At 40.4% G+C, this 12,278-nt stretch overlaps 1 protein-coding gene across 6 annotated transcripts in view; it reads left to right on the top strand.

Moving 5' to 3' along the window:
- The window catches only part of ADD3 (adducin 3), a 113,040-nt gene that overhangs the window by 81,818 nt on the left and 18,944 nt on the right, over nucleotides 1-12,278 (top strand). For all 6 annotated transcript variants that reach the window (XM_084769232.1, XM_084769237.1, XM_084769233.1 and 3 more), the window contains exon 3: nucleotides 8,967-9,105. In XM_084769232.1, coding sequence (XP_084625358.1) covers nucleotides 8,967-9,105 — 139 coding nt within the window. The remainder of the gene's footprint in view (nucleotides 1-8,966; nucleotides 9,106-12,278) is intronic.

Raw genomic sequence — 12,278 nt, 5'->3', positions numbered from 1 at the left:
GGGTGTAATTTCATCTAAAGAAAGACAGATGGAGGCCGGGCGTGGTGGCGCACGCCTTGCCTTTAATCCCAGCACTCGGGAGGCAGAGGCAGGCAGATCGTTGTTAGCTCAAGGCCAGCCTGGTTTACAAAGCAAGTCCAGGACAGCCAAGGCTACACAGAGAGACCCTGTCTTGAAAAAACAAACAAACAAACAAAAAACACAAAAAAAAAAAAAGGAAAAAGAAAGAAAGAATAAAGAAAAGAAAGACAGAAGTTTCTACTGAAAGCTCTATGGTGCCGAGTTAAGACATTGTCTGAGCAGATAGGCGAGTGCACTCAGTCAGGGGAGTAAGCTAGGTCTATTCACATGCACAGTTTGTGTCCCTTTGGGTGCCTTTGCCTTCACACAGCAGCACAGGAAGACTTCAGGGTTTTGACACGGTCTGTGCTTTAGTAGCCTACTGCTAATATATCTCATGCAGGCACATGTATATGAACGCACTCTACATTAAGTAATCTAAAAGTGGATTATAAATTTAGCTTAAGATGGAGATTTTGTTAATATAGTAGTTGACTTAAATCATATTGAAGTGATTTGTTAAATTTCTTAAATGCTTTAGTGCAGTGGTTCTCAACCTTCCTTAATGTTGCTACACTTTAATATAGTTCTTCATGTTATAGTGACCCCCAACCATAAAATTATTTTTGTTGCTACTTCATAACTAATTTTGCTGCTGTCATGAATTATAATGTAAATCTCTGTGTTTTCTGATGGTCTTAAGAGACTCCTGTGAAAGGGTCTTCAATCCAAAGGGCTCACAGTTCACAGGTTGAGAATACTGCTTTAGTAGACTTGCACAGGTCACATAAAGTGATGAGAAGTGAAAAAGTCACTTGATTTGAGAAGCAAAATGGATTTATATGTTTATACATGATGAAGCTCGTAGGACTCTTAAGGCAGAGTTAACACACACATGCACATGGTATCTAGGTTAGGAATAGATTAGGTTTCCAGTTTAGCTGCTAAAATAAGCATAGCCCTTATAGCTGCCTAAAGTGGTCTGGTAAATCATTTTGTTATGTGCCCTCGTGAATTTAATCACAGGAGCTGAGTACAAAGGCAAAGGGGAATTCCATTCTGAGTAATTTTCCTTTACCAGTGGCTTTGTTGAAAGCACTGAAGGACAAGTTAGAAAGTAGTGCCAGCTCTGAAGGAGTTTGTACGTGCAGTGCCAGCTTAAAAGAGCCCTTTCCAACAGAGCAGTGACAATGACGGAGTAGGTGCTCAGCGCCTTGCCATACTCAGGCCTACAGAGCCCATGGTTGTGAACTAACGTACTGGCCAAATCATTATTGTAACCTATACTGTAAAGTAATTGATAGTACGAAATCAAAACCAAATTTTGTTCAGGATTGTAAAATATTGACTTTTTTTTAAGAGTAAATGTCCCAGAGGGCCAGTCAGTGAAAATTTTAATGGAAAAAGTACTAACTACATTTCTATGACATATTTTTTCATATTCCTCCACTAAAGACATCATAGCCTTGAGAATATTTCATTTTTATAATATATAATTTCCTTTTTTTGCTTGTTTGTTTTGTTTTTTGTCTTCTGAGACAAGGTTTCTCTGTATAGGCCTGACTATCTTGGAACTTAACTCTGTAGACCAGGCTGGCTTTGAACTTACAGAGATTCACTGCCTCTGCCTTCCAAGTAATAGGATTAAAGGTATGCACCACCACTCCTTAGCATATATTTACATTTTTTAAAAGATTTATTTATTATATGTACAGTATTAGTTTTATTTATATCCTGGAAACCTTAAATAATGAGAAGGAACAAGCATAGATCATCATTCATCTACTCAAGAGAAAGTCAGTTTTTACTAGAAAAGAATGAAGATGCTAAAATTTTTAAAGAGTAAAAGAAAGAAAAGGTAGATTTTTTTTTCCCTTAGAACTTTGCCTAATGAAATTTTGTTCATGAAAACTTTGGAAGCGTATGTAAACTTTATATTCTGCCATGACTTGCAACAGCAGTTTTCACCTTTCCTTTGAAACCTTTAAAGGTTCTCAACCTGTGGTCATGACTTCTTTGGGCCTCACATACCAGTATCCTGTATATTATATTTATATTATGATTCATAACAGTAGCAAAACTACAGTTATGAAGTAGCAGCAAAAATACTTTTGTGGCTGAGATCACTACAGCATGAGGGGCTGTATTAAAGGGTCGCAGCACTAGGAAGGTTGAACCACTGCTTTACAGGGTCAGAAGGTTTTCAACAAAGGAAAGGACACATTGTGACTCCACCTCCCAAGTGCTGGTACTAACCTTGCTCCTTTAAGTACAATTTTATAGTGTCTCTACCTCTATAATTCTTTAACATTTTTTTCTTGGTCTCCTAAGATTATTAGAGTCTACTTTATTAGACAATTTATAACCAAAAATAGCCCAAATAAAAGCTTTTGCTAATTTGTATTTATAAGTAACAGATTTATAAACTATTTAAAAATATGTCATTTGAGAAGAAAGCAAACCAGAAACTAGTAAAAGCAAAATACACTTTTTAACCAAGTTCTTACTGTGCCCCAGGTACCTGTTACAAATATATAGCAATCTCTGCCTCTCCAAACAACTTAAACATTGATATGTTTACACATGAATAAAATGAAAATTGGAGATTTAAATAACTGGCTGAATGTTTTACTTCCTAGTTAAATGGTGGAATTGGAATTTTAATCCAGGTGTCATTCTGTTAAACTATAACTACTGAAGCCTCCAAAACAGTGAAAAGGATTCTTTTGTTGCTTAAGTTAATTCAGCCCAACCCAAGGAGCATTTCTATGGAGAAAACACTATGAGTATATGCAAATATGCAAAATGTGCATATGTAAATATGGATGTATGGAAAAATAGCACCAGAAATGAAAGAACAAAGAATTTGTCTCAGAGCTGTGAGTATGGGGGGGGGGGGGGGTTTCTTCTTTTCACTTTCAAAAAAGTTACTTCTTTCTAAGAACTTCACAGCTTTCTTTCATATTTGAAGTGTAGGTAGTGTGGCTCAAACACCTGACATAAATGGTATTTTACATTAACAGGGAAATTTCTTGTGCTAGAAGCTTATTTCTAACATTGAAGACACTTAATGGTGTGCCTTTATGAGAGTGATTGGTCAGAATCACCATATTCTTCTTCCTGGTCACTTAGGAAACTTAAGATGTAAATATCCTTTATTAACCTTATTTATATAACAACTTGAAGAAAAATTACTATTCTAACCTTACCTTCGTATTAAGTCATAATAGGAGGAAGACCAGTAAAGAAAGGTTGTTTTTCTCTTCAACAGGACCAGTGGTAATTTGTTTTAGATTAACACATTTCTTAATGTGTTAGGCGCTTAATCTTGCTTTAGGATAAATCTAATCACATCCCTCAACACACACACACACACACACACACACACACACACACACACACACAGAGTTCTCCTCTCTAGTAATTATTATGAGGTATAACATCCAGAAGTCTCATCTGATGTCTTTACATTACTTAGTATTCTGTTCCCTGAGTCTCCTAAGGTAAACACTTACTAGAAAAACTGTGTTGTGTGTGTGCTTGTTTGTTTGTATCATTAGCTACAATAATTGCATTAGGTCAGTTTCTTTTCAAACTGCTATTGTGTGTGGGTGCACTGGGGTGTGTGAATGTGTACAGAATGTGTACAGAATGTGTACAGAATGTGTACAGAAGCCAAAAACAGCTTCAGATACTGTTCACTCGTCACTCTAGCAGGCGGGTTGTTTGGGTCGGGGCGACCTAGAACTGGCTGAGTAGGCTAAGCTGGCCAGCCAACTAGCCCTGTCTCCACTCCCCCTGCTGTAGGATTACAAAACATGCCACACGTGTTTCGTTGTTGTTGTTTTAATATTTTCATCATAATTATCCCACACACCTCACCGTAACTCCTTTGATACCCATCTGCCATCCTCTATCCCTTCCTGGTTGGTTCGTTGGTTGATTGGTTTGTTTGTTTGTTTGTTTTCTCAAGACAGGGTCTCTCTGGAGCCCTGGCTGGCCCCATACTCACAGAGATCTGCCTGCCTCTGTGCTGGGATTAAAGGCATGCACTACTAACCCAGCTCCCTTCTGATTTTATGCCCTCTTTTTAAAAATTTATTTATTGTATATACAGTGCTTTGCCTGCATATACACCTGCATGCCAGAAGAGAGCATTAAATCACATTATAGATGGTTGTGAGCCACCATGTGGTTGCTGGGAATTGAACTCAGTACCACTGGAAGAACAGTCAGTGCTCTTAACCTCTGAGCCATCTCTCCAGCCCCACCCTCTCTCTATATATTTCCCATCAAATCAAATCTGTGCTGATGTAGAGCCCATCCACTGGAACATTGTCAATCTGCCATGGGCCACTCTTTCCTTCCCTAGGAGCCATCAACTTTGAGTTGCTCCTTAGCTAGTGAGGGTGGCTCGTAACCTCTTTCCTCTCCGTGCTGGAACATTTATGGGGCTGATCTTGTGCAGGCACCCACAGCTGTTGGGAGTCCAGAAGACACTTTCACACCAGTCCACTCCAATCTCTGGCTCTTAATCCTTCTCCCTTCTTCCTTGGTGTTCCCTCAGTCTTAGGGAAAGAAGGTGTGATAAAGATGTCCCACTTACAGCTGAGCATTCTACAGACATTTATTTTCTGCACATTGACCAGTTGTGGGTTTCTGCATTAATAGCCATCTACTGCACAAAGAAATTTCTCTGATGATGACTGAAAGCTGTGTTAATCTATATGTAGAGAGATACATATTTATAACCAGCACAGTTTGATATTATATTCATTTAGCAAATAGTAGTAGTACATTCATGCTTGGGACCTATAAGTTCCTAGTCATGGATTCTTGATTAGATTTACAGTACCAGGCATCCATCTCCTTCTGTGGAGCAGGCCTTACATCTAAAGTGAAAGGCCTCGGTTGCCCTCCTAACAGCTCATGCCACTGTTGCCCCCATGGCGTGCCCTGATTTTCTTACATAAGTTACGGGGACTGAACTCAGGTCTTCATGCTTGCATGACAGGCACCTCACCAACTGAGCTTTCTCTCTTACCTCTTTATTTGTATCTATATTTTGTGAAATTTCATTGTATAATCTTACTCAACAATGAAAGAAAATAAAAGGATGCAAGATTCAGATAAAATTAACTCCATAACTTCAGCAGTTTTTCTTTAAAAGATTCATTTATTTAGGTAAATTGTTTTGCCTACATTACATGTGTGCCTGCAGGCCAGAAGAGGGCACCAGATATCTTTATAGATGGTTGTGAGCCACCATGTGGTTTCTGGGAACTGAACTCAGGACCTTTGGAAGAGCAGCCAGTGCTCTTGACCTCTGAGCCATCTCTCCAGCCCAACTTCAGCAATTTTTACCTAAGCATTATATACTTTATTCTTTTAGACTTCTTTTTTATTAGAAAGCTATTTAAACTGTCAACTTTGGAGACAAACTAAGTTTTCAAGTAGGCTTTTAGCTTGCAACATTAAATGGCTTCTTTAAAATACAAAAACTTAATGGGGGAAGTTGAAGTCTTATTTTTTAGTAAATAAATTTTAATGCAGTTATTACACAGGAGGAATCAGTCCTCCAGTTAAGTGACAGACTAACAGAAAAGTGTCCTAAGTAATAACCATCAAGTGAATCTTTGCCATCCTTTATTCAAATCAAGATTCTTCACTTTTTACCTAGGAAAATAAAAATAAAACTTAGTATTTTTGTTAACTAAAATAAACTAGACACAGAGTATCTAGAAAAATGAAAAGTATGCTGTCCTAGTCATGCGCTCTTATGGTGCAGTGGCATAGGAAGACCAGAGTAGCAGCACAGCTGTAAGACAGGCCTCCTGAACATGATGGAAGGAAAGCTAGAGTTCAGAGGGGCTCAGAGAAGAGGAGAAATACGGAGGTTACCCCCAACTAGGATGTTTAGTAGGGACTCCAAGAAGAAGGTTGCGTGAGACGAGTGTTAGATAAAGGGGGCAATTCCTTAGGAAGAGGAGCAGTGGGAGCCAGACAGTAGAAAGAGCAGCAACAGAAGTGCGCGTTGTGGTGGAAGGACACTGAAGATGAGACCAGGGCTTTAGATTATATGGGCAGGTGGATAAACCCAGGAAAATTACAAGGCAATTGTGCAGTTCCTGAAGTCCCAAAGAGCTGACCTATTTTTATTACTTCTAGTATAAAGCTTTCTTTTAAATGTAATACATAATGCATTTGTGTGCAGTGTTTGTTTTCTGTCGGTGTTCAAAACTTACCTCACCCATCACTTACTAGGAAACTCACTTAGTTTGTACTCCAGTTTCCTCATTGGTAACCAAGGAAACTGCTTTACACATCTGCTGTGGAGATAAAAAGAAGCAGTTCAGGTAGGTAACACGGTGCCGAGAACACAGGGGTAAGTGTATGTGGAAAGTGTGTACACAAGTTGCTAAACTAGAGCACATGATACTTCTGTGGCAATTTCTTCGATTATAGTCTAGTCTTTAAAGATTCTGTCACCTGATAGCATTGTGGCTTAATTGTACTGTTTATAGGATGTCACAATCTCCAGTTCCCCCTTTGTTACCCTCTTCTGTGCGGGAGAAGACGTGGTTTATGCTGTGGGTTGTATGTTGTTCCTGGAGACGTGGCTTGCTCTCCCCTCTAGATGCCAGGGTGTAAGCTGGCTGCCTGCTTACAAGCTAGTGTCTCGTACTTTGGGGAGTTCTTGCTCCTTGAGGGCAGACATTTAGCCTAGTACTGCAGGACCACCAAAACCCACTGAATAACCTCATTTGTTTTATCCACATCCAACCAAGTGTCCCAGTGCCCGGGGCTCACTCAACATTTCTGGTTCTAGCACACCTGATGCCTTATGCTTGGTGTCAGAGTACACCCCAGGAAAATATCCTCTGCCCAAGTGAAAATTCCACCTTTAGATTTTTATTCCCTTTGCTTATAGCAATGCATGCAGCATTGAGTAAGTGCATATTTTTGGAATCTTTCATGTGTGTGTGTCAGTCAACTATAAAGAATTACTTTACTGATATTTGACTGTTGTAAGAATGTGATGCATGATTTAAAACAAAGTGCTTTTAATACTGTGTTGCTTGGTTTATTGTTTTCTTTATTTTAATATAGAATCTTGTTCTGTTGCCCCCGCTGGCTGGCCTAGACTTAAGTATGTAGCCCAGGCTATTCTCACACTCACCATCTCCCTTATTCAACCTTTTAAGTGCTGAGGTGATAGGTGTGTATTACCATGCCTGGCTCATAAACACTTGAAAGTTGAGTAAATTTATTGACAATTTTTGAAAATCAACTGAGACAGCTTTTATCAATAGTAATTGTTACATTTGCTTCTATTTTATGAGACTGAGGTGCTGCCTACTGCACTAAGGAGGCAAGTGCTTCTGTTTTATAAATGAAGTAGTTATCTGAATAACCTTTCAATAACATATAAAACAAAGGTTGAGTTATGAATATATGTGACAAAAATTAAATCTTTAAAAGAGTTGCCATCCTTTGAAGTATTGTCAACTGTATGAAAAGCTGTTTATTTACATTGAAAATAGCTTTCTTTATGGCACATAGAGGCCATTTAGACTTAAAGGGAACATTCATCCTTGACATCAGAGGAGCTTCTCCGCCCTTCTGTGACACCATAGATAATCCAGAGCTTTGCAGTGGTGCTTACTGTATTGGGGTTATATAGCAGTGAGAACATTTGTACCTGAGATTTATTACCTGTGCGACTTTGAATAACCTTGTGAAGATGTATCATCTCACTAAGCAGAAACTTCTGATCACTTTAACAAATGCTTATGATTTCATTTCATTTTGTTTGTTTTATTTTGTTTTTTCAGTGCAGGGTTTCTCTGTGTAGCCCTGGCCATTCTGGACTTTGTAGACCAGGCTGGCCTTGAACTCACAGTGATCCACCTGCCTCTGCACTCCCCCCACCACCCCACCCCAGTGCTGAGATTAAAGGCATTCGCCATCACACCCAGCTAAATGCTTGTAATTCCTGAGCAACAAGTTGCTCTTTAGTCTTAAAGCTGCTAAGTCAGCACACTGAGCAGGTTTTCCTGGTCCGTGTGTGTGTTTGCTTGCCTCCCTGGGCTTGCTGTTTACATTAGCTTAACTTCCTTTGCCTACGTTTAAATTATTTTATTTTTGTTCGTTTTCCTCTGATGGAAGCTACTTTAAAGTCTTCCTTAAGAATATAAGGCCAGGCACACTGAATAAAGTAGACTGTGTCCTTCTAAGAACTGGTGTGTATAAGGAGTGATATATATTGTAGGTAGTGAATCAAAGAATGTTAACTGTAGCTTCTTTAAGCTAAGGAAAGTTTAAATGGTTTTTGCTCTCAAGGAAAGATGTTTTATAAGAATAAAGAATAAGAATTGGGCCTGTTACCATGCACCAATTTTTTTCTATAATAACATAAAAATTAAATGAGACTATCTGGAGATTCTTTTCAGCCCTTAGCAAGGTAAATAAAACACTGTGCCTGTCTGTTGTAGATGTTGTATCTTATTTTCTTTGAGATTAAAAACACCTAATGTTCTCCTTCTCTCTCTCCCTCTCCCCGCCCCCTCTGGTTTTTCAAGACAGGGTTTCTCTGTGTAGCCCTGGCTGTCCTGGACTCGATTTGTAGACCAGGCTGGCCTCAAACTCACAGTGATCCACCTGCCTCTGCCTCCCTAGTGCTGGGATTAAAGACATGTGCCATCACGCTTGGCATGTTTTTTCTCTCTTAAGAGCTTCTTGCTTTTTCTAGGGTCTTAACCTATTTGTGTTTCATATTTGGTTGTAAATAGCATAGTTAAAACCCTCAGAAAAGGTTTAGGAGAGAGAGAGTTTATATGGGGCAAATTTGAAGCGTCAAGTTCACATGAGAAGTCTGTGCTCAGGTGGTGTTTTGTGTATTGCAGGCCTTTCGGGAAGACCTAGAGTGCCTCATTCAAGAACAGATGAAGAAAGGCCACAACCCAACTGGGTTACTAGCCTTACAACAGATTGCAGATTACATCATGACCAACTCCTTCTCAGGCTTTTCTTCACCTCCCCTGAGTATGTCAATTGAGATTTTATATTTCTCTATTGAAGAACACTGTACTTCTCTGGCTACTTATTCTGTTCAGCATCGGCCCCTAAGTATATAACATGTAGCTGAGTCTGGTGGCACAAACCTACAGTATCAACTGCTCAGGAGTGGAAGCAAAGGGTCACAATTTCAAGGTCAGCTTGGAAAAATTAATGAAGATCCTCAAAAGTAAAAAAGAGGCCTGGAGGTGTTGTTCGGTGGCCAGGACTATGCACAAGGCCATAGGTTCAGTTCCCAGTACCTTTTAAAAGTCAGTAACATCTGACACTTAGAGTAGCATATCAGCCACTTGGTAGACTGTGAGCCTTATAAAGTAGTATAAGTCGTCGTCTGTATCCGAATGGATGCATTTTCATCAGCCCTGGAGAGCCGCTGTAGGAGTTATTTGGGCTTCACTTTGGCTCATGGGTTCAGAGTGGTTTCAGTCCATTACAGCAGGAAAGGTGAAACAGCTCTGGCCTTGAAATGAGAGCCTAAGGCAGAACAGCTGCTCACAGCACAGGAAGCAGAGAGAGCAGAGTGGGCCTGACCCTAGCGGCCTACTTCATGCCAGCTATGCCCCCCTTCCAGAGGTTTACAGCCTTCACAACAGGCCACAACCTGGGGCCCAAGCATTCGACACATAATCCTTTAGTGGACATTTCTGATTGAAACAGTAACTGTAGAGGAAAACATTCAAAGCCGTCCACAGGAAGTTGCCTGTATCCCTTTCTGCTATGAGCTGAGGTGGAGTTGATTATTGCCTGAAGGAGACTGAAGAACACTGGATGAAAGCAGAGAACCGCTAGTCGGTCTAGTGAGGAGAGTGGTGTGTAAAGGAGCGGGTGTTTGATTCATTGCATAGCTCATGGGTAAGAGAGTCAGTTTGTGTCACTGAACTCCCGGCTAGTACTAAGACCCATCAGCTGGAGGGTCCAGTCTGTTTGGCTCTGATTGGATTATATTCAGAGTCCCTGCAGTGAGGGGCAGGTATTGACGCCACAGAGGGCTAACAGACATTACCTCAGGAAGGTAAAGGGGCTATACTTTCTTTTATTTGTCCCCTACTGTCACTTTCTTTTGTCGATAGAGATTTCTTTTTTTTTTACTATAAGATTTATTTTTTTTATTATGTATACAGTGCTCTGCCTGCATGCACATCAGATCATAGTATAGATGGCTGTGAGCCACCATGTGGTTGCTGGGAATTGAACTCAGAACCTCTGGAAGAACAGCCAGTGCTCTCTTAACCTCTGAGCCATCTCTCCAGCCCTGGAGGTAGAGATTTCTTAAGTCAGATTTTATTGAATTCAAGTCCTTTACAAACACTTGAGACGCAGTAGTAGGAGCATGCAAGGCAGGGTGTTTATAGAACTCCCAAGTGCACCATTGCCTTGGGCCTGAGGGTCCTGGAATTGCAGTCTAGGAAAGTGGGTCAGACTGAAAAGACCCTTCACTGTTAGACCCAAGACAGCTGCCTGCATGGAAAGGGAAAACCTGTGTGAAGAAAGGCTTAATGGCTGACGATCTGAATGAGTGCTAGGAAAGGGAAAGAAACAGAAGTCAGATCATTCAAAGACCTTGAAAGGATCTCAATGAGAGATGTGTGGCTGTGGGTATAGAGGGGGGAAAGCATAATGGAGAACCCTAGGGAGCACAGTGACATGCCTGATGTCCTGGGGAGGGGCGAGTGTGAGTCACCTAGTGGCTGAGTTCTAGCTTCCGAGAAACAGTCTACCAACAGGAACAAAAATGCAAAGCCCAGTCTATTTTTAAGCACTCTGTAACAGCAGGCATATGTACCAAACACTGTTTAAGGGACAAGGACTACACAGGCGAGATTCTTTTTCTCTTGGAGTTAGGAACTACACTAAGTAAAGAAGAGGATCAGATGATAGGGAATGCCATGCATAGAATTACAGTGTGGTGGTGTGCTGGAAGAATCTGGGCAGCACATAGATGAGGTCATCAGAAACAGCCTCATGAAGATGCTTGAAGCAAGGTGTGTAGTATGTCTTAAAATAAAAAATACCCAAGACCAGGAACCTAGTGAAGCTACCAAGTGAAAAAAAAAAACTGGGCATGAGATTGGGTTCTTCAAGGAGCAGAAATAAAGACAATGGCCTGCTTGCTCTCTGAGGGGACAACTAGAGCAAAACCAAAACAAAACAAAATGGTGAGAGCACAGCAGAGCAAATGATACTTAAATGTCATGTTGATGTGGTGGGTGGCCGTCATCATAGCCAGGTTTGGAAGTTTAAATCTTGTTCTTACCTTTGCGGGAAGACATTTTAAAATTGGGGTGGTTTTTAAAACCACACCAGATTTCCTGTTCAATAAAGAACTAAAGACTTCACAGAATGAATAAGAAAACTAGGAAGGGTCAGGGTTTGGGATCTGCCTTGGCTTAGAAAAGGAAAGAAGTTCAGCTTGTGGCAGGCTTGCTTTGAGTTGCTGAGATGCTGCAGCCATTGTGAACACAGTTGAGGGCTCAGGAGAGAGCCTTGGTGGGTGGCGAGAGAGAAGTGCTACCCAGCCACTGCACTCAAAGAATGCAGAGGTGGGGTGGGAGCCTAGTGGGGAAATGTTAAAGTCCTAAAAGCTGCATAGAGGGAAAGAATTAATGCAAGACTCTCCTATCTGAGCATCCTAGACTCCACATCAGGAGCACGCCAACTAGGCTTATAGATGACAAAGCGTGGTGCTAGGAAAGCCATATCCAGTAGTGTCTACTAGTCAGGGAGTGGAAATGAACCCATTTGGAAGGTTTTTGTGTTGATGTGAAAAAAACAAAGTTACCTTGGAAGTGTAAAGAGAGTAAAGACTAAAATAATGATGAATATAAAAAATTTATTAAAAATTAAAGTATCTAGGTGTGATTGTGCATGCCTTTAATTACAGCCCTTGGGAGGCAGAGGCAAGTGAATCTCTGAGTTTGAGGCCAGCCTGGTCTACAGAGCAAGTTCTAGAACAACCAGGGCTACACAGAAAAGCTCTGTCTCAAAAAAACAAAATAAATTTAAAGTATTTTGTTTGGCCTCTATATGATTAAAACTATTCCTTTGGATTTATTTGCAATATTTCAAATTTTGGATATCTTAAACTTTTAGCCTACCATTTATTTTAATTTTGACACAGGGTCTCACGCAGCTCAAGCTGG

The sequence above is a fragment of the Acomys minous genome (genome assembly GCF_964271855.1).
Source record: "Acomys minous genome assembly, chromosome: 2".
Taxonomy (NCBI): Eukaryota; Metazoa; Chordata; class Mammalia; order Rodentia; family Muridae; genus Acomys; species Acomys minous.
This window is presented reverse-complemented; position numbering and strand designations above follow the sequence as displayed.